The sequence below is a fragment of the Takifugu flavidus genome, chromosome 13 (assembly GCF_003711565.1).
Source record: "Takifugu flavidus isolate HTHZ2018 chromosome 13, ASM371156v2, whole genome shotgun sequence".
NCBI lineage: Eukaryota > Metazoa > Chordata > Actinopteri > Tetraodontiformes > Tetraodontidae > Takifugu > Takifugu flavidus.
The window spans coordinates 4,299,716-4,325,774 of NC_079532.1; the positions used below are offsets into that span (position 1 = coordinate 4,299,716).

Below are 26,059 nucleotides of genomic sequence, written 5' to 3' on the forward strand. Positions count from 1 at the left end.
GGAGCTCAGAGCCAAAAGCCTGTGGGCTGGAAGAGGGTGGGTGGAATCTTGGCTTAAGTTGGTAAGACAACCATAGCCATGGCTCTACACTGCCATCCAATGGCCGGGGCGCATCCCTACAGTCTTGGGGTTTAGCATAACCACAGCTAGTCATAATTACAGCACACTTCAGTTGTTGTGAGTGCGTGTCAGAACAAATTATGTAAGTAATGAGGCTGAAAATGCTAAAGGAGTTGAAACACACTGCGCCCATGCAGGGAGAACACAAAAACAAACAATAGAACGCTCTCATATGGAAATAGACCTAACCAAAATAACAAGCAACCATGCACAGTACGAAAAAAGATTAATTATAAATTAACCCTCTCCGTTGGGCCGTCAAAGCCTAATCCAGGCCGACCAGGTGCCACAAATCACGGGAGGTTTTCTATGGAGAAGCAATCGCGCATGTTCTTTCCCTTCATTTTGCTCTTTTTTTTTTTTTCTCAAATCAGGCTAATTCCATGTAAACATGGCCAGTTTTGTTGACTCCAGCCGAGGAAGGCGAACAGACTCAGATTCCTAAATGAATAGAGTGTTGCTGGGGGGTTAGTGGATTAGCGGCTGTGTGGTGAGGGCCTCTCCAGGGCATGCCTCAGGGACAAGGACATTATCCACATGACACATTACAAGCTCCGAGGCAGATGATTAAAATGGGCAAGGATCTTGTATTGAACCCTTGTAAAAAAAATTACATTTGATGTGATCAAACTAGTTTAAAGGGGTTTCTTGTAAAGGTGTGCGAGGGATATCAGAAGCTTCTCGGGAAGAGGCACAAGGCCTGGCTAGAGGGGAGAGTCTGATGTAACGCTTTGACATAGTGAAAATACCACAGCTTCTTTAAATTATTATGTCTCTTTTTGCATATTATTGAGGGGGAATTCTGATGTTTTTCCCTTAATTGGTTTAAGTTTGTGCTGTTGCAGCTTGAGGCCCTCCGATTGGCTGGCAGCGTGGCTGCTTAGAGAAGAATATTACATCGTGAGAAAATATCCCCTGGTTATCTTTCCTCAACTTGGATCAGATAACATAGTTTGTCTGGAGCTGCACACTACTGGGACAGTGGGACTGGCACGGCAATGTGGATGGCTGCGAGATAGAGATCTCTGGAGGGGAAGAGTATGGGGGTAAGACAGAGGTGGGGGGGGTGGGGGGGGCATGGCATCAGTGGCGAGTTCTGCCTCTCTGATGTCTCCACTCCTAAAGAGAAGTCCAACAGTAGATGAGGCCTGTCCTCCCTGGCTCTGTTTTATGGCAGGTGAATCGCAGGCCTGTCAACAACCACACGCCTCAGCAAAGCCTCCATTAAACACATTCACTGTCACCGCTCCATCCAGTGCACGGAGCACGTTACAATTCCGTGTGCCGGCAGCCTGTTTAGCACTGAGTTCTTCTAGTTTGGGAATGTGGGGTTATTATGAAGATGCCTTTTCCAGCAACATGCGGTTAGATGACTTGTCACTAATGTACAAAGTTGGCATCAGTGGTATTTTGGTGTATTAGGAGCTTATGTACGGTAAGTTGTGTTTATTATGGAAATTGAAACCGTGTTTATATTAGCTGCTTGTGGGTTTGAAATGGCCTCCAAGCCTACACACACACACACACACAGACACACACACACACACACACACACACACACACACACACACACACAGTGCATGTAAGTTTGTGAATGTTCTACTAATGCTCAGTGGATGCAATTCAAAAGACACTGGATGAGATGTTTTCAGAAGCACTGTGCTCTTTCATGTACCAACATGGATCTATGCTAGTTCGGTGACTCGTGACATCAATACTTTTTTAAAAAAAATGTATTTTATTTTTATTTTCTCCGCAGCTCAAATCGAAATTATTCCCTGCAAGATCTGTGGAGACAAATCATCAGGCATCCATTACGGAGTGATAACATGCGAAGGCTGTAAGGTAAGGACCAAGAGACCAAACCGTTGTGTGAGTTTGAAGGACAGGAGCGCTGAGACGGGAAGATGGAGAAAATAATGAAAGTTTAAGAAATGTTGCTGGCAGTGTAAACACAAACCACACTCTTTAAAGTGGTCAAGGACCATGGAGGATATCACAGATAACAACAATTAGTAGGACAAAGTCATTTCTCTCTCTTGTTCCTCCTTTCCCTCCCAGGGACAAATCTTTTGCTGTTTTCTTTCTGTGTGTCTGCTGCAGCCTCTTCTTCTTGAAATAAAATGATCAAAAGGAGAGGGCTTTGAATTATAGCAGATTGTTGGCTGTTTGCTACAGTGTTGCTTCAATTGAAGCCGCCTTTTGTACTGTTTCAAATGCGCCAGCCATTCACGTTGAAGGGAATTTTGTGCTTAGGGTGTATTCTTGTCCCTGCGCTTGTCACCAGGCACATCATTAGCATTCCTCAGCCAGCCTTCACCTTTACTGTTTGCCCATGTGTGTGTGTGTGTGTGTGTGTGTGTGTGTGTGTGTGTGTGTGTGTGTGCATGCATGTGTGCGTGCTAGTCTTCCCAGTGCTCCCTTCCTTCTTACGGAGGAGCTGCAAGGAACAAAACACTAAAGAATAAACTGCTGAAATCTGTCTTTAATGATTGCTAATTAGTCCAAGGCGGCGAGCCCTTTAATAATACGCACAAGCACAAAAGTTTGGACCATAAATCACAGCGTTATTAAAGAGTGCTGCTTGTCACTGGCAGTTATAGCCTGTTTCCATAATGGCTTCCATTATAAAGAAACTTGGCAGCTGTCAGCTGTTTTCTTGTAATTAAACAGCCAATGAGCAGCTAATTAAGACATATGTGTATGGAGCAGTAGAGTGGGGCATGTTAATGATGTGCTGGAATCAATTCATTAAGTCAAAGGATGAGGAATCCAGTCGGTGTGCGCTCGCAATCCTTTAGTGGTGTGCGCGCCAGTACTGCATTAATCAACACTAATAACCCAGCCGAAGGAAAATACCATCCACTGTTATCAGTCCCACCCAAACACGCCACCCTACTGCTGCACATACATTTGGGAACAACAACATTCTGTGAATGGTTGCAGTAACAGCAAGGGATACGCACAGAAGTGTCGTTATCTAACCAGTGTGCCAGCTGAATAAAGATAGCAGGCTTAAAAAGGAAATAAATCAATCAGAAATGACGTCTGTGGACACTATTGAGTTGATTTCCCAGGACCAAAATAATCCTCCGCCCACTAGTGATTTCTCCAGTAACAAGGTGTATGTGTGACCTCTCCCCCTCCCCTTCTTACCTTGTAGGGCTTCTTCAGGAGGAGTCAGCAGAGCAATGCAGCTTACTCCTGCCCCCGTCAGAAGAACTGCCTGATAGACCGCACCAGCCGCAACCGCTGCCAGCACTGCCGGCTGCAGAAGTGCCTGGCGGTGGGCATGTCACGAGATGGTAAGTGCCTGTTGATGGATGCAACAGGGTGGAATGGAGACGGCGGCGGGCGAGTCCTGCTTTGAGAACCTGTGCGGGCGAGAAACCCTTCTGCAGAAACAGGCCTTCGGGGATGGGCTCGTGGTCTCCCAGATCCGTACTAATACTGACATCTTTACTATTTTTGCTGCACTGTTTACATTTAACCGGATTATTTTCTGGGAAAAACAGTCAATAACTATATATCAGATGCTGGAGGAGCAAGGAAATACATATGCAGAGCACACCTTAATGTTAGCACAGCTCATTGTACTTCACTAAAATCAGTACATTTGAATGATTGTTAATTAGCTCACAACATTAGCACGTTTCAAATTCCTTCATGTTATCACACACATTCTCACATGCGTGTGTATAACACACTCTGGACGGATGAAGGTGACTCTTCACTCCGTACACCGGAGCCCATCTGCCCACACTCTCCTCGGTGTCGCCGCTCTCGCTTTCCACCGGGTGCAGCCACGCGCTCACACTCTGACGAGTGACATACCGTCAGGCCCCTGGCGTCATGGCCACGGAGTCTTCTTCTCAGCTCTGTTTAGTCTGGAAACCTTGAAACAGGAGGCAGCAGCAGAATATGTCTCATCCTTGTGTGGTTGGAAAACTCTTACTCACTTCCCTACTTTTCCGCTGCCCTTTGGAATCTGTTCTTTTTTGGGGGGGGGGGGGCAACAACATCTGTGATTACCGATTTTCCTGAAATCAGCATTTTGTCCTGTTTGTTAGCAACACATTTTGAGAGTAGATGGGGTTGGTATGTCCTCATTTCAGCCATTTTGTTTCTCTTGAAAGGATTTTGGCATGAAATCACCAGGTTAATCCTTGTATTTCAATGCTTCCAAATCACCTATATGCAAGATTGTGTTCAGACAGAAAAGCTAGATGCCACGAGAGCAACAGACGTATATTTTGATAGCTATGTCTCCTCCTGATTACAGCTGTGAAGTTTGGCCGCATGTCCAAGAAGCAGAGAGACAGCCTCTACGCCGAGGTCCAGAAGCACAGGCTGCAGCAACAGCAGCGTGACCATCAACAGCAGCCTGGAGAGGCGGAGCCGCTCACACCTAGCTACGGCCTCTCAGCCAATGGCCTCACTGAGTTGCACGACGACCTCAGCGGCTACATGGACGGCCACACCCCTGATGGCAGCAAACCAGACTCGGCGGTCAGCAGCTTCTACCTGGACATCCAGCCATCTCCCGACCAGTCAGGCCTAGATATCAATGGCATCAAGCCGGAACCCATCTGCGACTTTGCCCCCGGCTCCGGCTTTTTCCCCTACTGCTCCTTCACCAATGGAGAAACCTCCCCCACCGTGTCTATGGCTGAACTAGGTACGGAGCAGGAGGGAGACAAGGGGAGACGAGAGGAGAGACAGGAGGAGGGGGGACAACTCAACCGTGGGGCAAACGACACAAAGGTTGCTTAAAATAGCGGGAGGTTGGAGACTCATCTTCAACACTCATTAAAAGAGCCTCTTTTTTGTAATTAGTTTCCATTAATTAGGGCCAATCAGGATCCAGCAGGGCAGGCATCTGGGGAAATCATTTTTTTAGGCTCCCCTGTGTCTAGGAACTCGTTTTAACAGATGTGTTTTCAAAACCATTTTAATTCTTATTCTCAATATTTCTCGCCGAGAAAACGTGACCTTTGTTTCAGTGAGTAACACGTCCCCCCCCCTTCCTCCCGCGCTACGCATTTATGTCATAACTAGTTATGAGTTTCCTGCAGGCGGTTAAAGGAAATGTCAACAAGGCTTTTCTCGGACAGAAACACAGCGTCTCTGTTTGGATCCCAGCAATAAAATCTGCAATCACTGTCACTCCTTTAATTTACATTCCCTCCTCAACTGTGTTGTTCTGCAGAGCACCTGGCCCAGAACATCTCCAAGTCGCACATGGAGACGTGTCAGTATCTGAGGGAGGAGCTGCAGCAGATGACCTGGCAGGCCTTCCTGCAGGAGGAGGTGGAGAGCTACCAGAGCAAGGTACCTCGACGGCTCTCGCCCCCCTACGCTGCTAATGGAACAGTCGTGTATTTTAAAGCGTCCTCTGTCCTGTCTGCTCCTAGCCCCGGGAAGTCATGTGGCAGCTGTGCGCTATCAAAATAACAGAGGCCATTCAGTATGTGGTGGAGTTCGCCAAGCGCATCGACGGCTTCATGGAGCTGTGTCAGAATGATCAGATAGTGCTGCTGAAAGCAGGTATGACAGCCTGTCAACATGGCCCGCTGCCGTCAAACTCACCCAGCACCACCACCACCACCGCCCCGCCCACCCACCCACCCTCCCTCTGGCATTGTCACAAAGGCGTAGCTGACCTGACTGCACAAAGACCTCTTCTTCACACGCACAGACAGAGTCGCAGAGACGAGACCCCACCCTCTCTTCTATCTGTCCCTCTCTTTTCTCATTTCATTATACACTCTACTGTACGTCACAGGGGTGGACAATAAGGCAGGGCTAGCTGAGACTTTTCCTTTTGTTGCCCCGGACACAAGCGATCTGACTGTTCCCATTAATGAGGCTTATTACGCCAAATACCGAATGCTACCGTGGGTCACTGTCACCTATATGAAGGTGTGCCGCAAATACAAATGTTTATGCACAGTCCCACAGCAGACGTAGCAAACAAACAAACAAACACACCTCTCCTGGGTCTCTTTATTGAGCTGTGTTTACATTATTATGACTGATGAAACAAAGACTCCCTTGTCAGACATGACATTGTGAAACTGCGGCATCTTCCTCGGAGGGAGTAATGGCTCCTGTTACATGTCTTGATCCTCTTATCCAGTCCCACAGAGACTTACAAATTATGGGATCGGAATAAGAATCCCTCACCGATCTCGCTAAATAAAGATTGAACAAATAGGTGCTGCCACCACAGAATGAGACACCACTTATTGTTAGAGAATAGCCTCTTCCGCTCACGATATCATCACCTGCACATGTTTTCCCCTCTCTGTAGGCTGGTTTCCTTTCAAAGCGGTTGAGTTACTTGTGTTGTAGAAGAATTGCACAAAGCACCATCTTGTTTTGCATCCCTGACTGATGTGTAACTGTTAGGGGGGGTTAGAAAAGAAAAAGAAAGTAAGCTGGGATTCAACATCTTGTTCCTGTCTGTCTGTGCAGGATCTTTGGAAGTCGTGTTTGTCAGAATGTGTCGTGCCTTTGACTCGCAAAACAACACAGTCTATTTTGATGGAAAGTACGCTGGACCTGATGTGTTCAAGTCATTAGGTAAGTGCAAAATGCACCTGTCTGCTCGCACGCAACTGCATTTGGGTGTTTCTCTGTGCATTTTTTTACAGTCTTGTTTTATTTTTCTGGTGTAATAGCCAAAATTAGAGCGTGCTAGTGTGTTCCACGTAGCGCTGAAGGCACAGAACATCTCGCGCAAAAAAGCAAATAACAGTTGTTATTGACTGCTGCGACATTAACGATACTCGCTGCCGCGGATTTTCGACCGTTTGATAAAAAATAAATAAAGCAATGTAAACGCATCCCAGAGTGGCGATAAAACTGCTGAAATCCGTTTGCCGAAAGTGAGTAAGCCCGCGCGTCCGTCGCAGCTTCATGTCCTGTGCGTCCTGCTCAGAAGGGTCCACTGTGGGGGAGGCAGAGTGATGGGCTCTCCGAGCTGCTGCAGCATTCGCCTGTCTCGTTCCATCCTCGATAATTGATTTAACTAAAAGCCTCAATAGTGACCTCATTTTGGTTTGCGTAACGCCACCCAACTGCCAAAAGTGACTCGTCTGGGAGGGAAAACTCAGTAAAAGCATTGCCTGTTTTGCTTAAGATGCTCCCATGTGCTGTCAGCATGCTTCTCTTTTTCGTTCCTTCCCCTCCGTCTCCCCTCCCCGCGTGCCTCTCTCCCAATAAAGATCAAGAGGGAATGTTGTTCTTTGGTTTTTCCTCATCCTAAGCCCTCTCTCTGTGTCCTTTGCTGTGGCAGGCTGTGACGACTTGATCAGCTCCGTCTTCGAGTTTGGGAAAAACTTGTGTTCTATGCACCTGTCTGAGGATGAGATCGCCCTGTTCTCTGCCTTTGTGTTGATGTCTGCTGGTAGGTGTCAGTCACGGCTCAGAGGGAGGAGGTGGGGGGAGGCAGATGCACATTCACCACAACAAAGGCTGCTCCCTCCAGTTTAATGGCGCTGTCTCATTACGCCTCTTATTAATGTCAGAAAATGTGTGATCATTTACAGACCGATCCTGGCTCCAGGAGAAGGTGAAGGTGGAGAAGCTCCAGCAGAAGATCCAGCTTGCTCTCCAACACGTCCTGCAGAAGAACCACAGAGAGGATGGTATACTCACAAAGGTATGCATGTGAAGCTAAGGCTGCCGGAGTTTCCTAATTATCCTGACCACAATCCAAGTGGTCAACAGTTATTCTAGCAGCGTATTGATCAGGAGCATTCATACGTTCGGATTTCCTTCACACACGTGGTGAGTTATCAATTGTGCCGGTTCTGTAATCTAAAGCGGCTCGTCCTCGTGCCTTAGCATTCATGTCAATATTTCCCAGTGTGCTTGCTACAGTGTGAGAGGGAACACTGAAAGCAGGAGTGTTCCTCTCTGCCATTACTCCACATCCTTGCTTCCCAGTGAATCTAAACCACCTGTCTCTTTTCTTTCTTTCTCTCTCTCTCTCTCTCTCCCTCTCACTGTCTCTCTCTCCACAGTTGATATGCAAAGTATCGACACTGCGAGCGCTGTGCAGTAGGCATACAGAGAAGCTCACTGCTTTCAAAGCAATATACCCAGACATTGTGCGTGCCCACTTCCCCCCATTATACAAGGAGCTGTTTGGATCAGACTTTGAGCAGTCCATGCCCGTTGACGGGTAGCAGCCCTGCCCGGTGCCAGTGTGCCCACCATAGGGGAATGTGGAGGAGGAATACGAGACACTTTATTGGTGCCCTGCACAAACCAGAGCGGACGGATGGCATGCTGTTCAACTTCTCCTTTTACATCATCAGGGAGGGCGGACGGAGTTAATTCTCAAGGTTTACTTTATTGAATTTAGTTCTCTTTGAAAGACTTGTGGGACCCGACACCCTGAGACCCGAAGAGGATTTGTGGACAATTGAACTTGACCTGCTTGTGTGTATTTTCAACCAAGGAGCTTGTTATTCACCGGTGTATACCACCATCCGGTCGCCACCCGATTTACCTGCACATCTGACTCACGTTTATATAAATTCAGATTACACTTACAAAACTAATTTGACTGTTTTTACCTTCAAACATTAAAATGTCCACAAATGCCCCGACAGGAATAAATAAGATGCAAATACACACAATCTGGTCAGGTTCAGCCGCGTTTGTCTCGTGTCCCATCGTACCCTTTTGACGCAGAAGATCCCGGAAGGAACCCCACAGCGACTCTGAGGGAGGGTCCGTCGGCATGGTGATGCAATCGGCACCTCTCTGTGGACAATCGTTTAAAAAAAGAAAGAAAAGAAACAGAATTCTGGTAATTCTAATACAACCACAATGATTTTAGCTGTCAGAGACTCCATCCACCATCGTTGCATAGTGAAATCATGTAAGGCCATCTGCTATTAATCCTTCTCTGGACAGGTGCCCTGGAGAAGCACAGGACACCCCCACGATGAAAAGGGTCCATTCCACCTGTTTTATAATGTACTACAGGGTATATGGTCATAAGTACTTACTATACAGAAAAAAAAAGTAATGTTTATAGAATCTATTTTAAATAACATGTATGATATTAGTAGTTAGACCATTCTTAATTGTTGAAATGATAAGGCACTTTTATTTACACCTTTCTTTAATTTAAGACGTGTATATTTACCTAGTGATGTGTTGCATGTGCACAAGAAATTCAAGTTGAACCATGCTCACGGAGACTAGTTCTGGGAGCTGCGGACGGTAGCGGCGCGGAGGCGTTTAAGGGCTGTCCGTCGAGGACCGCGAGCGTGGCTGCTGGTCGGTGAACAAAGAGGCGTAGATGAGAAGGCAGCTCAGAGGAGCTCCATCACCTGTTACCTCAACCTGTCCACCCGTCAATAATGTAGCCTCCATGCTCCTTTTAGCATATATGCACACACATAACAAAGCTTGTAATTATATGTTAGAAAATTACTTTCAAACTTTTTTTTTTGTTGTTGATGCAATATTTGGTACGAAGCTTAATGTGAAAAATAAAAAACCACCTCACCGTTTGGAGAGGAGCAGAAGAAATATTAAGGAAATTCAAACACTGCCACTGCCAGATTTTACAGCCAGACTGCAGCGAAATCCAACTGATCCATCTAGTGGAAGACAAAGATACAGCAAGCAGTAGTAGCCTGGGTGCAAAGTCTAACCCCCCCCAACAAAAAGCACATTTCAGACTCTGAGCATCTCTGTTTCAGCGACTACTTCCTGCCTTCTCACGTTAGCCTCAGACCAGCAACGCCACAACAGGACACAGGAGGCAACAGTGGAGGGAAAGTGAATATTCAAAGCCTTGTCTGGTAGTAAAGCCTCTATTTTTGTAACACGTTTTGGTTAATAAACACACGAAAGAGAGCGACGGGGAGAAAAAGATGTCAGGTAGCACTTAACTATATTCCCGCAATAATTAGAATAGTTGTTGTTTGTACAATTAGGGGAGAAACATTTAAAAAAAAAAAAAAAGAACCTGGTAGGACAAGTGCTATTTTCAGAATGCTTTGTTGTTGTGTTCCTGTTTTGTTCAGTGTCTTTCTTGTCAGTGTGGTAGTAAAGTGGTTAAAACAAACAAAAAAAAACACAGAAAAGGAAAAAAAAAAGCCCTGGATGTGCCAAACAGTAGTCGTTGCTTCTGCTTTCCAGTCTACCCGTCTGTAATGTAGAATGGATTCCTGAAACATTCCAACCATCTAGAAATATCTTTAGGAGATGGGGGGGGCGAAAAGAACAGAAAAAGAGTGATATCCCTTTAGAAATGCAGCAAAGCATGTTAATGCGTCTGTCACCAACACACTGCAGAATCCAGCTGTTTGTCTTTTCTTTGGTCTGTTTGCACATAATCATTCCTCCGCCGTGCAATTTGTACGAGGCGCCAGCGCCTCATGCTGTCACCCCTCAGGGACGAGATTCTGTTGCGCTTTTTGTTCAGAGAGGACATTTGTTTGTAGTCATTAGTCCTTTTTTTATTATTATTATTTTGTCTTTCTGTCAGGGATGTTCCATGTGAAGTGGCTGCGAGTTGAATGCGTTTGAATATTCATCACAGGGCGGCTCGGAAATTTATACTCCTGATGTCATTAGCGGCTCCGACACAGTCAAGAATCTCCAAATCTCATTTAAAAAAAAAAAAAAATAAATCCCATCTCTTTGCAGATCATGGTATTATCAGTGCACACATATTCCTGTCAGATTAAAAAAAAAAAATAGATCTGTGTATGTTTTGGTTTGAAATGGTGTCATCAGGGTCTTAAAAAAAAGAATAACAACCCTCTTTGTTAGAAAAACCAAATATTCTTATGCAATACAGAATCTATGGTGTTTGGGTTGTAGATATGCTGTAGTAATAATCTCTGTACTAATCCAATGCTTTTTTGGATATGCACAAGCCCTTGACTAGTAAACCTCAGCTCCCCAGCGAGAGAAAACCCCCGTGTGGAACCACTGCTAGACAATCCAGGTTAGGAGCCTCGGCGGCCCGGCGAGAGCGGCGTGGAGGACGAGGTGCGAACGCTCAGGGAGGCACCAGGTCGCTTGCTTTGCTCTGAACCGCCGCGGAGCATTTCGCTAGCTCTTTTGTGACTTTACGAGGTGTTTGGAGAACCTCCTCGTGGGTGGGATAGCACACTGAACATGCAGCAGATGTTCAGAGGGAAAAAAGATTGGGCGAATCTCCTGTTATTTATTTGTTCTTTTTAGAAACGCATCACTTTAGCTGCTGTGATATAGACCGGTGGTCACATAACCTCATAAGTGAGGGGTTGTCGTCTGCCCCCACCCTAACCCCAACCCTAACCCTACAACACGCAACAAAAACAACATGCCTGTGTCTAACAATTTCAGGTCTTCATTCAATTGGAGACCTTCACCGTCTGTCCAGAGGAAAACAACCAACCCCACCACTCTGTTAGCATCTTCTGGGTCCTCAGGCAGGCCCTTAAAATGAAGCCCGGCATCTTCTCACTTATCCCAACTCATGCTAACGTGCTATTCAATCAATCAGTGTGTAGTGGTCAGTCAAATGTGCTGGTCCTTCTGTCTCTGCTCTGTTGTCTGTCTGTAAAAAGCAATAGTGTGTGTGTCTGTGTCTGTGTGTGTGTGTGTATGTGTGAAGAACCCCCAGACAAGGCTTTAATAATTAGAAGGAACAGGGTATTGTGGACAAGAAGGTCTTGGTTTACTTTTTTTTTTTTTTTAAATAATTAAGAGTTAAGATTTCGGAATTGTTGAGCTTGATCCATCCATGATAGTTGTAGGATTCAATAGCGGGATGATGACCACAGAACCAACCAGGTCAGCTCGGAGGGCGTCGACCCCAAACCGTGAAGATCTGAGTCGTGTCATGCCTACGTTGAGTGTCGGTGTCTCCATTGTCACATTTTAACAGAACTCATTCTGCGACGCGCAGCTGACAACGATTCAAAGTAACTTTATGACTATAGATGAACAGACAAAAAAAAGAGAAACGCAACTTTTAGCCATAATCGAATGTCAAGCAATAATATATGTCTGTTTTTCGGATTCTTTTTGTGCATAATTGTCCTCGAGCGTCTGCATGTATATACACCTCTTATTTATCGCGTTTCGGTTCCATTTTGTCAATTTTGTGGATTTCTTTTTTTTGTTTGTTTGTTTCATCTGTATATTTGACCAGTTCTGTTCCCATTTGGAGAACGGAGAACTCGACACGGCCTGTGTGCTGTAGATCTCTCTCTTTCTTTCTCTCTCCCTCCTTCTCAGCTGGTCATTCACCTTATTTAATATTATTATTGATCACGTGTATAAAGGTAGCTTTGTAATTTCTGTCTGTATAGGTTAAAAGGAAAATACTGCTACTAAGGCCTCCCCAGTGGAAATATTTATCTGTTTATTGATTACACCATATTGTACGATAGCTCTCTTTCTGGTTTGCTTCCCTCTTTTAGGATTAGTTGGATAGACATAGGGTGTGTTGACCTTTATTTTGTGTTGCCCTGATGTGTTGGTGCTAGGTTAAGTTAATTTTGTGAACAAAGTATTGATTCCTAAGCCTGGCCGCCCTCTTAGTCCATTAATTTCACTGCATATTATTGTATTATTGATATTAGGACTCGATAAATAATACTGATAATGAAATGATAGAGGTAAAATTACCCAGCAGGCACCTGTATCAGTGTGCTGGACTTGGGATAAGGCACTTATTTCCTTCTGACTTATAGCAACGCTAGTATCTGCTAAAAAAAAAAAAAAAGAGCTATTTAAGGTTGCATTACTGGTGTGTGCAAAAAAACGCTGATATTCAAACTGAAAACAGCAGCATTGTGTTCTTTTCTTTATCTGATTGTAAAAACCAACACAAAACAAACACTCACTGAGGCTATAGTTTGTCAGGTTTTAAGATACTGAATATTTACCTCTCGTGTCTGCAGAGTTCTTCGCCTAATGCAAGGAGGCCGTGTTTGGGTTTTAATAGAAAAAGAGCTTCAGTTATTCCCCATTTTAAACAACAATGAAAGTTTTTTTGGTGTTCCCCCCCCCCCCCTCCAGAACATTAGCACAAGCCTTTTCCAACACATCAAACGCCACCATTGTACATGCAAGAATTCCCATTTGAGGACAAAGTTGACCCTTTTCTCTCCACCTTGTAGCAATTATGGGTGAGAATACGCCGGCAATAATCTCCAACGTATCACACTGAGTGCCTCTCGGTGTAACAGGATGCATAAATGGTTTGGATTGTCTTTTTCTGTCTTTTTTTCATCTTCTTCTTCTTCTTCTCCTCCAGACGTGTACTGAGGTGACAATGTATTTTGTACATGACGTTGAATTCTCCTTCTCGCGTTGGGTCAGACGTTCTCTTTCTGTCTGTGGTGTGAACCGTTTCCCACCGGGGTCGATGGGCTCTGTTATAGAAGGTTTCAGTGTTTTTGATGGTCTGTTTAGAGTGTAGAGTCACTCCTCACCTGATACTCGATCAGAAAGTGCGTTTCACGTTGATCTCCATCGCTCACAGATACACCATGAAAGGATTTTTGTTTTTGGGTTGTTTTTTTTTTCCTTTTGATGAAGTTTTTCACGGTCTGTTTTATATCGACTTTTTGGTTTTTAAAAAAATGTTTCTGTGTTTGTAAATGACATCTGCGTTTCTTTAACGTTGTGTGTTCAGTGTGTGCTCATCAGTCGGGGTAACTGAACATGAAGGGTGGGTGAAGAACGGATGGATTCTCTTTTTTTCCATGCAAAAAAACACACACACACGAATTATGGGAAAACCCAAGACTATTGTAAGTTGTCAACAATTTCTAAGTCACAAGTTTGCTACTGATGTTAAAATGGGGACAGATGATCATGTACCTTTTTATCCAGCTCTTTTGAACTCTCTTTAGCAGGTAGTCTCTTCACAAACGTAGTTTTGCTCCTTCTTGTCTGATTCTTAAATTTGGAAATAAGTATTTTGATTCATTTTGTAAATACAGCTGTAAAGAAGAATAAGAAATTTAATGTTGTCTTTTAAATACTTTTCATTCTAATATGAATGTTGTTATATTGTACTTAGAAACTGTACCTTTAATATTACATTTATTAAAAGTGCATTGGACACATCGATTTTAGATGTGCTTTATGTGCTGTTATCCCATAATAAAATTTACCGCTTGTAATGCTTTTATTTCTTGACTCCTTTTATGATTCCATTGTCTCCTACATCAAATTTAAGTCGAATATTGTTTAGTTTAACATTCTTTTAAATTCCCAACATACATCTGCTGATTCCAAGGAGGATTTAAAAAGAATTGGCATATTGTTTGTAACAGGTTGCAGTTCTAATGCTGTAAGGCAAAGAGGTCTTTTATTTTGATGAAGGACTCATTTCCCTGAGGGGAATATAAATGTTTCATCTACTCTTCTCAATGTGGCCTAGATATGGTGATATAGCATTATGAAATGTCATATGATAACATTTACATGACTTTATACACACACACACACAAACACATACGTACAGCATACTGCAAAATTGTTCTAAGACAGTAATTTTAACTATATTAATATAAACCATATTTGCAAATAAATGGGTATATGGAAGAATACCATTAAGAATGGTAGGGGAGAATCCTGAAGTGTTCTTTCTGTAAACACCTAAAAGCAACTAAGAACATTTTTCTGGGGTGACAGACGAGGCCCATTAGCAGATAATGTCCAGAAGGGGGCAGCAGCGGCAGTCACATGGCCCTCGATGTTCTCTTAATATCGTCAGAAGAAGTCCGTCACTCCTGATGCCAAACATTAGTTAGCAAGCTAACTCAATAATATAAACATTTTTTTAAAATGTTGTGTATGTATTAAATAATAGACATACTTGTAGTAACATTAACGCCACTTTTGGAACAAGTGGTCGGGTGTCGAAATATTGATGGAACTGCTGTGGTAAGTCTTAATTTAATAGCAAACCTTTGTAGCTGGTATTGGATATGGACTACTAGATTAATGTTAGTTTGCATGCTACTGATTATGGGTGAGTTAAATAATAATGGTTGTCAATGCCGTTGATGTGGTAGCCGAACTTTGACAGACGTTAGTGGACGCTTACAGCCGTTTGTAAACCATAGGATTGTACCGGGACACGAAAAATTGTTTAACACGTGTATTTACTGCCTGGTGTTCTCAAGTTATTTGCTAACAAATGTGAACTTGACACGATGGGGAAAACGTTTCAAATTGTTGTAGCGGTCGCAACGTCACATTGTCTTTACAAAACGATTTAATTTTAAATGCCCAGACCAGATGTTTTGTATTCTATATTATAGCGTTATTGTCTATTTAGATGTGTGTTGGTCACTGCTGTTTTAACACAAACAGTTCATACTAGACTCGCGTATTATTGGGAGTTGAATTTTGAATTTTGCATGCATGTCTGGCACTGTAGAAGAATAAATGTATCGTTAACCTGCTTTAAATATAAGGGAGGATCTCGAAGCCCCAGATGGACCCTTCTTTACCAGAGATGTCTATGAAAGGTGTTCCCTTTCCCCCAGCATCCGAGAACTATGGAGCTTTTTGCAAAGGTAGCTCAATACATTGATTTAAAATTCAAAATTCAAGTCCTTTTATTTACTTCTTATCTTTCCCTTATCCTCAAAGTCCGGAAGAGGCTGGTGGCATAAAACAGAACGGTGGTACTGGAGCTAAAAATGTGTGTTCAGCCACAACAGATTCAATGTCTAAAATCAGCAGCTCTGTCAGCCAAGAGTCACATGAGGACAGCTGCGATAGTGAGGACCCATGTGCAGAAAGTGAGGTGGAAGCTGCAGAAGGTAGTGAGCGTGCACAAAAAGCAGAAGTAACACTCGGCCAAGGTGAAAATGAAGTGGATGACACTTACCCTGCACCCAGACTGCCCTACCCATGTCAGTCAGGCCTCTCCATCAAAGAGCACAAGATATATCTTGACATATTAAAGAGTAAAAAACCAATTGCTCCTCCACAGGTACATTCTTCATCCTAGACTTAGAGCTCTTTCTATTATGCCAGTTCATCCTGCACTGCGTTTACATCTTCTGCCTCAATATTTTAGTGGTTGAGAGACCAAGTAAACAGAGAAGTGATGCATTTCACCGAGTACCTACGAGAGGTGGCTCAAGTCTGTTCTGAAGACTACAATATCATATCACCAGGAGCTTTGCAGTATTCAGAGGTAAATGCTATGAAATGACACCTTTCATCAGATTTCTTCTCCACATTTAAATGCACGGCCCAAATTATTTTCCAGGATGTCTTGAAAAGCTGTCTGGAGTGCATCAAAACCATTCCTCAGCTTTATCAGATCCACGAGATGACAAGTTTGACGGGAGGAACGTTCAATCCAGCACTGACGCTGAACTTCGAGAAGCAGTTGCTAATCATGGTAAAGTACCTTTAAAAGAACTGCCATTAAACACGCCAGGCTGTCGCTTCAAGTTTGTTCGTAAATACCACTGTCCAATTTTTACCCTTTCAACTTGAAATGATGACTTGCAGATCCAGCCTCCTGGTGCTAATTTATTTCCTGTATTTCCATATTTCTACCCAACATTTCTCCAGGGCAACGTGGATATTACAGACCACAAGATGGTGCCTGCTGATGCTCAGCTTGCATCAGATTATCAGAGTGTTTCATCAGTGACTCCTCCAGCTAAAAAGGCTAAGGACATGCACGCTGTAAGCAGTTGTCTCACTTTTTAATTACTCCTGTAAAGTAAGTCACAAAGAGCTTTTACTAGTAGAATGGGATTCATGACCGCGGGTCTGTTGTAACTCTGTTACAGCTCTTGCAGTTTTCAGAAAAGACACCAGAGGGTGTTCATGACATTCTCACCAGCGTTAATTGTGGTGAAGAAAGATGTTGGATTTATATGCACAAGACTGTTGAAGGCCAATTCACTGTTCGTAGCATTGTTGTTCCTCTCTGTTTTGGAGCGTGTGATCTAATCCTTTTTTCTTAACAGACAATCAGCAGTGACAGCAATGCAGAGACGCTTTCTGCTCGGTACGAGCCTCACGTGTGTTTGACTCGTGATGCCTTGTTTAGACTACTCAACAATCATGGGCCCGATTTTGGAGAGCATTGGGAAGTGCCGGTTTGGGTGAAATTAAACCCAGGAAAAGGTAAAACATCAGAGTTTTCATCTCATAAGCTGTAGGAACATTTAAAAAACGACTTAAATTGAGTTTGAAAGAATATAATATTTAAAATATAGAAAATTATATTTTTTTCTTTTTTTAATTATCAATCTAGAATGGCAAAATTTAAAAAGTTTAAAACAGAAATAGCTTATTGTCCCGAATGGCCACAAGAGGGCACTGTTTGACATTTTTAAACCTCTTGTTTGCAGGTAGAGGGCAGAAGACTGTGTATATAGACTCCCCGCTTCTGAAGACTGAAATAACAATGAGAGAAATGAATCATATTTACCATGAGGAGAGTCTGAAACATTCCATCAAGAAGAATGGGCAAAAGCACGTTTTCCATTTAATGTCCGAGCTTCCTGCGAACGAGAAGCCATTCACTTCTGTATGTTGATGCACTAATGAAGGTGTTCATGAGGGCTTATTCAGTGATTCAACCCTGATTTTCTGTTTTGTGTTTCTCAAACAGGAGAGCTCAAAAAGGAATGTAGTGTCTTTTGAAAATGACAGTCTTGACTTTGAAGTGGATCTGACTGATCTGGAGACTTTCGGAGAGTCTACGCCCGCTAAAAAACCCAAGAAGGAGTTGCATAATTCCACCAAAAGCACAACTCACCCAGCTGTGAGTGAGACTGTTGGAACAAAACCTAAACAGATTCATTCAAAGTCTGATCAGGAAACAGAACACACATCTTCAATCGACTCTGATGAGGAGAAGTTGGTTATCGATGACTCTGTGTCTCAAACTCTGACCCCTAAGAAACAACCTTTGCCTTCGGCCGCACCGTTCTCTGCAGGCATCCCTCTGACCTCTGAGTCCACATCAGACAAGCCAGAGTTGTCGTCATCTCCTCAAAAACTTGCAAAACACGGACGGCATTCCCGAAGACCTCGAGACTGTGGAGACCAGCTGAGTGAGATCCTGCGTATGCAATCGGCCATGTTCCACCCCACTAACAATTCAGCCAAATCCTCCGCCACATCTCAGGAGACAAAGTCACCCAGCCAATCACTGGAATCGTCTGTACACCCCCCTGCCGTGTCTTTGGTCAAGCCCTGTGTGACTTCATATTTAGAAAGAAACGAATCTGTGAATTCTCACGAATCTGCTCCACTGGTTAACATCCTCACAGAGCACAAGAGTCAGTGTCCATTTGATTTTAATCTGCTTTTTATCTGTGTGGTTGCTAAACTTGGTTTTCTTTCAGGACTGTTGTCCGAGGACCTGCAGGCGGGTGCTGAAGATGAACAAGACTATAATGCTCCAGAAGAGGGCAATCTGATCTACAAACTCTACAGTCTGCACGATTTGCTGCTCATGGTGCGCACTTCTGTCGCTCTGAGCCACACCAGAAGTGTAGGCAGCAGTGAAAACAAGGTACAGCCCACACAGCCGATCCAGAATTGCACTGATCCAGTTGGCGAATCCTAAAATTGAACCCTGTTTTGTCCCTGGAAGCACGTTCCGGTGCACGTGCTGCCAAAGCTTGAGTACCAGTTGTGTTACGGTGTGGAATGCCTGAGCAGCAGCGAAGCCTGTGAGCTGTGGACTGAGGCGTTGCTCCACTCCAGCACCGTGTCCTACACAGGTAATGCCTGTCATGGTTTTCTGTAGAACTGCCATTTACTCCTAGACTGGCCTTTTGAACTGAGAACCACCCCTTTTAGAGTTGCTGAGAGCAACAGAGTCAAAGTAATATTTAAGTGGATGAGTCTCTTTCCCTCACAGGGTTTGGTAGAGCCCACATGATCTTCCCACAAACCAATGAAATAGTCTTTACATGACTCACTGCGCCGCTGCTGTTGTGTAGGGGCTCGGTTTGCTTTGTTTCCATGGCTACAGTAACATTTGGTTGTATGAAATGATGAATGTGCAGATGTCAGTTAAATGTCACTTTAAATTTTAGATTCCCTTCAACTGCAGAATGCTGCTGGTCTGCACTTTAAATGTTGAATATTTCAGTTCACAGAATTGTTATTTGCACACCATCTTTAAATAGCTGAGCCACACCTATTCCAACAAAACGAGAAAAGATTTGTGATCTTGCATCATGCAGTTTTATCCTGTTTCAGTCAGTTTGGCTTCAGAGAGGAAAGAGGGAATTAAAATACAGTCATGGAAAGAATGACTTTTGCAGCTCAACTTGGAAAAACCTGCTCATAATTCATCCTGGCATTGCTCATATTGTTGTTGCAGACTGGTTACAGGCAGGAAGACACAGAAATAATCTGAGTTACGGGCTTGAGTGGGAGGCAGAGAAGAAGACAGGACCAACAACTCTTCTTTCCGCCCACTCCAGCTTGCAGATACGCTGGCAAACCATCCTAGACTAATTACTCAGCGAGCAGACGCAATGGCAGCGCTGATGAAGCGGCGCTCTGGATGAGCGCGCTCATTAGCTCCCGCTATTTCCTCGGTGTATCCCTCACCCTCTGCGTCTGTCTCCGCAGCTCACATCAATGCACACACATCAAAAGTGGCTCTGCTGAGGAAGCTGCCTGACGGCTGGATACACAGCATCTCCTGCGGGTTCAAGTGAGTGCTGGTGCGGGCGGGCTGGAGTAACCAAATCTCAGCTGTTTGATTTCAGTCAGCTTCACCAGTAAGCTCAGATTTTCCCTCACTGCTAGTTGTCATTGCTGCTGGTTTAGTCACCGGTGAGTGGTGAAAGTTAGACCACTCCCTGTTAAAATACACTAGCTGCACCCGCTGATGTGTCTTTTCCGTCTGCAGGCCGTCCAAGTCGCTGAATATCCTGCACCACCTCCTGAAGAAGCTGTCGGGGTGAGCTGTGGAGGAAAGACACTCGATGCAGATCATTAAAGTTCCCCTCTGGGCACAAACTCATCCTTTTTATACTACGCCTGTTCTATCAAGTCGGTGTGACTATTATTCCCATTATTTGGCAACATCTGATGATTTGTCTCATGGTTTTTCTGCCAATTACGGGATGTAGAAGCAGATTTATATCAGGCAATTGTTACGCAACTCATTACACAACACACACAGCCGATGGGTCACCTTCTGCTTTCTTAAGGCTCTGTTCCTCTGCATTCCAGCCACTTAGCATGAGACAAGAAGCTCCTCTGTCCAACAACACAATCTGCTTTGTTTGTTTTTGCCGTCAACACACCCTCCCTGACGTTTGTCTTGGTAGGTTAGCGGAAGGACGCTACCTGATCGTGCACAAGGCAGGGGAGCCGTTTGTGGCCTTAATGAAAGAAGCGGGTGGGAAGGTGGCACGAGGGTCCTACAACCTGCAGCAGGTCCACAGCTCCATTCCTCGGCCCCCAGCTTCAGGGGCTATTCCCTGGATTCCCGTCGATCCAGCTGTTGTTCTTCCCTTCCACCAGAGGCACGGCCGGATCCCCTGCAGCTTCCCAGTGACAAACGTCCTGAAGGTGACTAAAGTACCAACGAAGGCAGCGCCCTTTAGGTGTCACACATCTACACCAGGTCATTTACAAGTGATCCATTAGTGCTGATGGATGTGGGATGGACAAATACTGAGGTGTCATTTCACAAAAGTAACAACCAAAGCGACCACAGAAGCAGCTCGACAGGTTTTATCTGTGCAGACCGAGAAATTCATCGAATGTCTGTCAGAAATTCCACAGAGCAGAAGCAGCATAAGTTTGCTCACACGTTTAATGTGATTTTAAAGCTCCCCACCACTAATGGACTAGCAAGAGTACGTCGATGCCAGATTGAGCGGTTTCCAACTGCAACTATCTTTTATCCCAGCAGAAGGTTAAAGGTGGAAACCAGTGGGCCCAAAGCCAGGGAGGCAGACAACACGGAAAAAACAACACAGAAGGGAACGCCAAGAAGAAAAAGAAGAAGAAGCGTGCCGCCAGGCGTAACAAGTACATGAAAAAGTTAATTCACAAGTCCGTCTGAAATCACGAACCTCCCACACGGACCAGTGATCCCGGCACAGAGGAGAAGCTGAAGAGCATCGATTTCTTACAGGAAATGTAGCAAAATCTTTAAAATATTCACATTGTAGCACTTTTTCACAATATATTTATTATGTTCAGACATATTTTTGTGCGTGTAAACTCTGTAGCAATGGAAGCAATAAAACACCCTTGTTTATAGCTGACCTCTGCTTTGTTTGGGTAAGATAAGATTAGTTTTTGCATTTAAATCAAATCCTCCGAGGACGGGTGTGACTGGAACAGCCCTCTGCAGCGCCTCTGGTGGCCACCCGCGGAACAGGGTGGAGCCCTGACTTCTCTCGGAAGGGGGAGGAGAGTGTGAGTCAGCTCTGGGGAAAGGGGGGAGCCACAGCTTTAAAGTCTATACCATTCCACTTAAAGAGCAGCTGGACAAGCCTCATCCCCCCTCTCCACTGTCACAACAGGTAAGTTATGTTCTTCCACTCATGTGACTTTCATTACATCTGGATCAGTTTGCAGCACTGAACGACTTCCGTTCTGCCAGTTTGGGGTAAACAAAGCCAAAATTCCTTCATTCCTCCGTCTCCTCTCTGAGTTAGTGAGTGAATGCACTCAGACGGTGGCAGTTTTGGGTGTGTCTCCCCTGGGATTGACTTGAGTTCAACAATGAGTTTAGTGTTCACGGGTTTTCTCTTGTTAATGTTTTATGAGGCATTTTGAACTGTGTGATGGTCTGGTGGTGCTATAGGGGCCTGTGTAGCCACGTTTGTTGTGTCTTTAGCCACTAAAGACACAATAAACATGGCTGCTTCCTGTGTATGATGGGATTAAATGACTTGATTACTAGATGAAGTGTTGACAGCTTTGTCTCTGTTGCAGGGCCTTCAGAATGGCGATGGTATCAGAATTCCTGGGACAGCTGACCCTCAATGTCGGGGTAATCCTCATGGATGCATCCTAACGATGATCTGTGCAGGTTACTGTTATCTGACTCCAGTCATTTCCTCTGAATCCTCAGTCCCATGAACCCACCTTCCCCACCGTGGTGCCTGCCGTGGACTTCGACCCGAACCGAGATGCCGCCAGAATAGAGACGGCCATTAAAACCAAAGGTAGGACACCACACAACGTATAGGAAAGTCCAGTGTTGTGCGCTGTAACTTCCCCCTGCAGATGAGCAGCTGGTATTTGTGAGTCAGCATCCTGGCTCGGTGTTTTCACCAGTGCTGGGAACCCCTCCAAGTCTGCGCCTCGGCGTTGGCAACCCTTCGATCGCTCGCTCGCTCCGCCATTGTGTCCTGCAGAAGATCGCGTTCTGTTGAGAGATGTTCTTTTACTAATGAGACTGAAGGGAATATCTTACTGCCAAAACCTTCATATCTGTGTTTGTCTATAAAACAGACTTTAACTCAAGCTAGCACGTGTTCAGCTGACCTGGCAGCATCGGGTTACCCTGAACAAACTCTGCAGATACTTTTTGAAGCTCCCTTATTTTCCTCAACTTCTCACATGCTCCGAGTCACATTTGGCTTTTTGGCACTGAAAGTTGCCCCTATTACTGGATAGTCTAGATTTAAATATTGTAATATTACACTCAAGGTCAGCTACTACCTGACAGGCTGTACGAGTTCATGTCAAAACATAAGAATGAAGCTTTAAGTGGCTGTTAAGCTGGTGTGGTGACATTTTGTGTCGGTTGGATGTTGACGTGGATAATATCCAGTCTGTTTTATCCCACTCTGACTAGTCCCTGTTTTAGGAAACCCATTTTAGCCTTTGGCCCAGCAGTATCACCCATTAATCATGACACATCTGTGTGTGTGTGTGTGTGTGTGTGTTCGGGAAGGGGGATGGTGATATTTTCACAGCATTTTCAACAAATCAGTTAGTTGTGCAACTGTGTAAACTACGGGGTGGCCTTTTAATGGCTTTCAGTATTTAAATAGAGGAAAACTGCACATTACATTGTCACGTCTGCTGACACTGTAGGAGTGGATGAACAGACCATCATTGACGTCTTAACAAAGCGAACCTACTCCCAAAGAAGAGAAATTGCATTTTCTTATGAAAGGAAGGCAAAAAAGGTACTTTACATCATAAAATAATATCTCAAACTGTTCACATGTATCATTAAATGCTACATTCAATGAGTCTGATTCTGCTCCTGTGTTTATAGGACATGATCACAGCCCTGAAGGGGGCGCTCTCTGGCTCTTTGGAAAGTGTGATCCTTGGACTGATGAAGAGTACAACTCAGTATGACGCCTCGGAGATCAGAGGATCCATCAAGGTGCAGAAGAGAGATTTTATCCGGGGCTTTATCAGAGGAGCTTTACTGCCCTCTTCTGGTTATATTTCGGAACTGCATTCCATCTCAGTTTCAGTAGCAACTGTCTGGTTTTTGATTTAATCAAAATGTTGTTTCAGGGATTAGGAACAGATGAAGAAACTTTAATTGAGATTCTGTGCTCACGGAGCAACACTGAGCTTTTGGAAATCAAGCAAGTCTACAAGGAATGTAAGTTTTTTTTTTTAAACAAAAGCCTTGAATGTCATCTATCAAATATTTTGTTATGAATGCATTCTTCACATCCCACATTAATTCCTGCTGACAAGTTGCATGACACACACACAGACACACACACACATTTCAGCATCTGATGTTGTTCCACCTCAGGTTGTAAGCGACTCAACTTTGAAAATGCAATCAAAGAGCAACTGTTGATGTGTTTGGCACAATCCTAATTTAATCTTGTTTGTACTTTGCCGCCTCTCTTAGTGTTCAAGAAGGAGCTGGATAAAGACGTAGCAGGCGACACTTCTGGAAACTTCGCCAAGCTGCTGTTGGCCCTGGTTCAGGTCAGTTTTTTCAGTGTTTGTTTTCTTTAAGGATTCTTTGCTGTCTAAAGCTGAAATGAGTGGCGTCTCATTCCTCCGCAGGCCAAACGAGCAGAACCGTCTGCTGTTGTAGACTCTGAAAAGATCGACCAAGATGCCAGAGTAAGCTAATAGTGGATACAAACTACGAGTGGCTAACAAGCTAATGGTGAATAAAAACATTACACTAATGATATTTATGGGTTGATCTCAGGCTCTGTATCAGGCTGGAATAGGAGTTAAAGGGACTGATGTTCCCACCTGGATCTCCATTATGTCTGAGAGAAGCGTGCCTCACCTGCAGAAAGGTGCCTACTTTCTTTGGGTTTCACTGGCATGCAGGTTTTGATTTTGGTCAAGCGTAATCATTAAGAGTTTAATCTTTGTTCACCGTTGTTAGTGTTCCAGAGGTACAAGAGCTACAGCCCCTATGACATGCAGGAGAGCATCATAAAGGAGGTCAAAGGAGACCTGCAGAAGTCCTTCCTGGTGATAGGTGAACATTTGTCAGCAATTCTGATGAAACGGTTTATTTTATATCCCCTATCGTTTGTGAAATACTTGATTTTAAAGTTTTTGGTCTTTTTTCCCAGTCCAGTGTATTGAAAACAAACAGCTGTACTTTGCCAAAAGACTGAATGAAGCCATGAAGGTGCTTACACTGCTCTCTTTATATTTAAATGAGGCTGTAGCAGTATAAATGAGCCCAATGGTGACCCAAGTTTGACCCCACAGGGTAAAGGAGCCAAAGAGAAGCTCTTGACCAGAATTATCGTGTCACGCTGTGAAGTGGACCTGAAGAAAGTCTGTTCTGAGTACAAGGCCCACTTTGGGGAGTCTCTGCAAAAGGCTATTCAGGTATCCAACCTCTAAAATTCTATTTTATAATTAGTGTAACGATACGTACAGTAGTCAACCCATTCATCCACCCTATTTCTGCAGGAACACACCAAGGGAGACTACCAGAAGGTTATTCTCAGCCTGTGTGGCCCAGAAGAATAATTTAAACAAATGTCACCTATCAGTTTTAAAAGCACCACACTTTCCTTTACTGGAAATGTGCAATAGAAAGGAAATGAAACATCCTCCTTTTCATGCATACAGCTTTTGATGCCAGATACAAATCCTTTTTATTCTAAGAAGTGCTAATAAAGTTGCTCGTTTGAGTATTTTTGACTCCTATTTTCTTCTTTGCGCTTGCCTGATGTTCACTTTGTTGTCCGCTAGAGGGCGCGGTTGTAACATAAATGCAAACTCCGGAAGCAGCTGCAGGTTTGTTGGGGGGGTGAAGTTTTATTATCGAATAATTTTTTAAAGGGTCGGTGCAAAAATATAAGGTTTTTTATCACATTAAATATTTGATTTTCAGTAACAAACATTTTATGAAACAGCTTAGAAATATTAAAATAACACTAATGACACGCTGTACGTTTATATTTACATGGAATGTAAAGACAACATTTTGTTTTAGTGTCTATCAATGTGCAGTATGCATTTATCCTAACGTTTTAAACACATCAACTGTATACAATATACCTATATCTGTAATTTTTTAAATGACGGAAGCCATCTTCCCTCTCTCAGCCTCTATCAGGATGATTTAATCATTAGTGTGTTTTTCCATGTTTGTTTGGTGCTAATATTTTAATTAAAAATGTTAATTTTACCTCTGGCAAAGTGGATTTGCATAGCACTAAACAAGCGTCTATACAGCGTGTTTCTGCTGTTTAGTTTGCGGTCTCTCAGGATGAAAACAGCACCACAGTGTTGTCAAGGCATCTCTCCTGAAGAATAAGGCTAAAAGAAGGGCCCCAAAAGGCAGCAGAGTTCTGCTGAGCACAGCAGCCAGAGAAAAAGAGCAGCTGAAATAAAACGCAATCTTCTGTAGTCGAGAAAGATGAAATAACACCCCTGACCGTTATTTCCACTGGTGGAACTGGGGAGGGAACTGGTTTCAAGCCTTAACTAGGCATCAGATTTATGATCGTTTTGT

At 44.0% G+C, this 26,059-nt stretch overlaps 3 protein-coding genes across 6 annotated transcripts in view; all 3 read left to right on the forward strand.

Moving 5' to 3' along the window:
* roraa (RAR-related orphan receptor A, paralog a) overlaps positions 1 to 14,286 on the forward strand; it is a 146,505-nt gene extending 132,219 nt beyond the window's left edge. For all 3 annotated transcript variants that reach the window (XM_057051583.1, XM_057051584.1, XM_057051585.1), the window contains 9 exons: positions 1,880 to 1,965; positions 3,284 to 3,425; positions 4,403 to 4,798; positions 5,330 to 5,451; positions 5,535 to 5,667; positions 6,598 to 6,705; positions 7,421 to 7,531; positions 7,674 to 7,786; positions 8,151 to 14,286. In XM_057051583.1, the coding sequence (XP_056907563.1) occupies positions 1,880 to 1,965; positions 3,284 to 3,425; positions 4,403 to 4,798; positions 5,330 to 5,451; positions 5,535 to 5,667; positions 6,598 to 6,705; positions 7,421 to 7,531; positions 7,674 to 7,786; positions 8,151 to 8,315 (1,376 nt within the window). In that variant the 3' untranslated portion in view covers positions 8,316 to 14,286. The remainder of the gene's footprint in view (positions 1 to 1,879; positions 1,966 to 3,283; positions 3,426 to 4,402; positions 4,799 to 5,329; positions 5,452 to 5,534; positions 5,668 to 6,597; positions 6,706 to 7,420; positions 7,532 to 7,673; positions 7,787 to 8,150) is intronic.
* A 577-nt stretch (positions 14,287 to 14,863) lies between these two features.
* ice2 (interactor of little elongator complex ELL subunit 2) lies at positions 14,864 to 21,392 on the forward strand. 2 transcript variants are annotated; one of them, XM_057052242.1, is made up of 15 exons: positions 14,864 to 15,048; positions 15,585 to 15,686; positions 15,763 to 16,108; positions 16,196 to 16,315; positions 16,391 to 16,525; positions 16,702 to 16,818; positions 17,106 to 17,265; positions 17,493 to 17,671; positions 17,756 to 18,428; positions 18,495 to 18,664; positions 18,746 to 18,875; positions 19,738 to 19,822; positions 20,021 to 20,071; positions 20,445 to 20,688; positions 21,032 to 21,392. In XM_057052242.1, exons 1-15 carry the CDS (start codon positions 15,035 to 15,037, stop codon positions 21,185 to 21,187), a joined length of 2,682 nt encoding a protein of 893 aa, XP_056908222.1. In that variant the 5' UTR covers positions 14,864 to 15,034; the 3' UTR covers positions 21,188 to 21,392. The 2 variants fall into 2 exon arrangements, with proteins under 2 accessions (XP_056908222.1, XP_056908223.1); XM_057052243.1 differs by having other exon boundaries at positions 21,035 to 21,392.
* A 125-nt stretch (positions 21,393 to 21,517) lies between these two features.
* Positions 21,518 to 25,235, forward strand: anxa2a (annexin A2a). Its single transcript, XM_057052244.1, has 13 exons — positions 21,518 to 21,653; positions 22,069 to 22,126; positions 22,208 to 22,301; positions 23,179 to 23,273; positions 23,366 to 23,479; positions 23,617 to 23,707; positions 23,969 to 24,048; positions 24,130 to 24,189; positions 24,281 to 24,374; positions 24,467 to 24,562; positions 24,660 to 24,718; positions 24,802 to 24,924; positions 25,009 to 25,235. The coding sequence occupies exons 2-13, from the start codon at positions 22,079 to 22,081 to the stop codon at positions 25,066 to 25,068; spliced, it is 1,014 nt and encodes a 337-aa protein (XP_056908224.1). The 5' UTR covers positions 21,518 to 21,653; positions 22,069 to 22,078; the 3' UTR covers positions 25,069 to 25,235.
* The last annotated feature ends 824 nt before the right edge of the window (positions 25,236 to 26,059 follow it).

Bases quoted from the DNA above. Each gene is read 5' to 3' on its own strand.
- ice2 (XM_057052242.1), top strand. The intron at 17,672-17,755 runs GTATGTTGATGC...TTTCTCAAACAG, and splicing joins ACGAGAAGCCATTCACTTCT to GAGAGCTCAAAAAGGAATGT. The intron at 20,072-20,444 runs GTGAGCTGTGGA...TTGTCTTGGTAG, and splicing joins CTCCTGAAGAAGCTGTCGGG to GTTAGCGGAAGGACGCTACC.
- anxa2a (XM_057052244.1), top strand. From the start codon at position 22,079: ATGGCGATGGTATCAGAATTCCTGGGACAGCTGACCCTCAATGTCGGG. The intron at 23,274-23,365 runs GTACTTTACATC...CTGTGTTTATAG, and splicing joins ATGAAAGGAAGGCAAAAAAG to GACATGATCACAGCCCTGAA. The intron at 23,708-23,968 runs GTAAGTTTTTTT...CGCCTCTCTTAG, and splicing joins CAAGCAAGTCTACAAGGAAT to TGTTCAAGAAGGAGCTGGAT.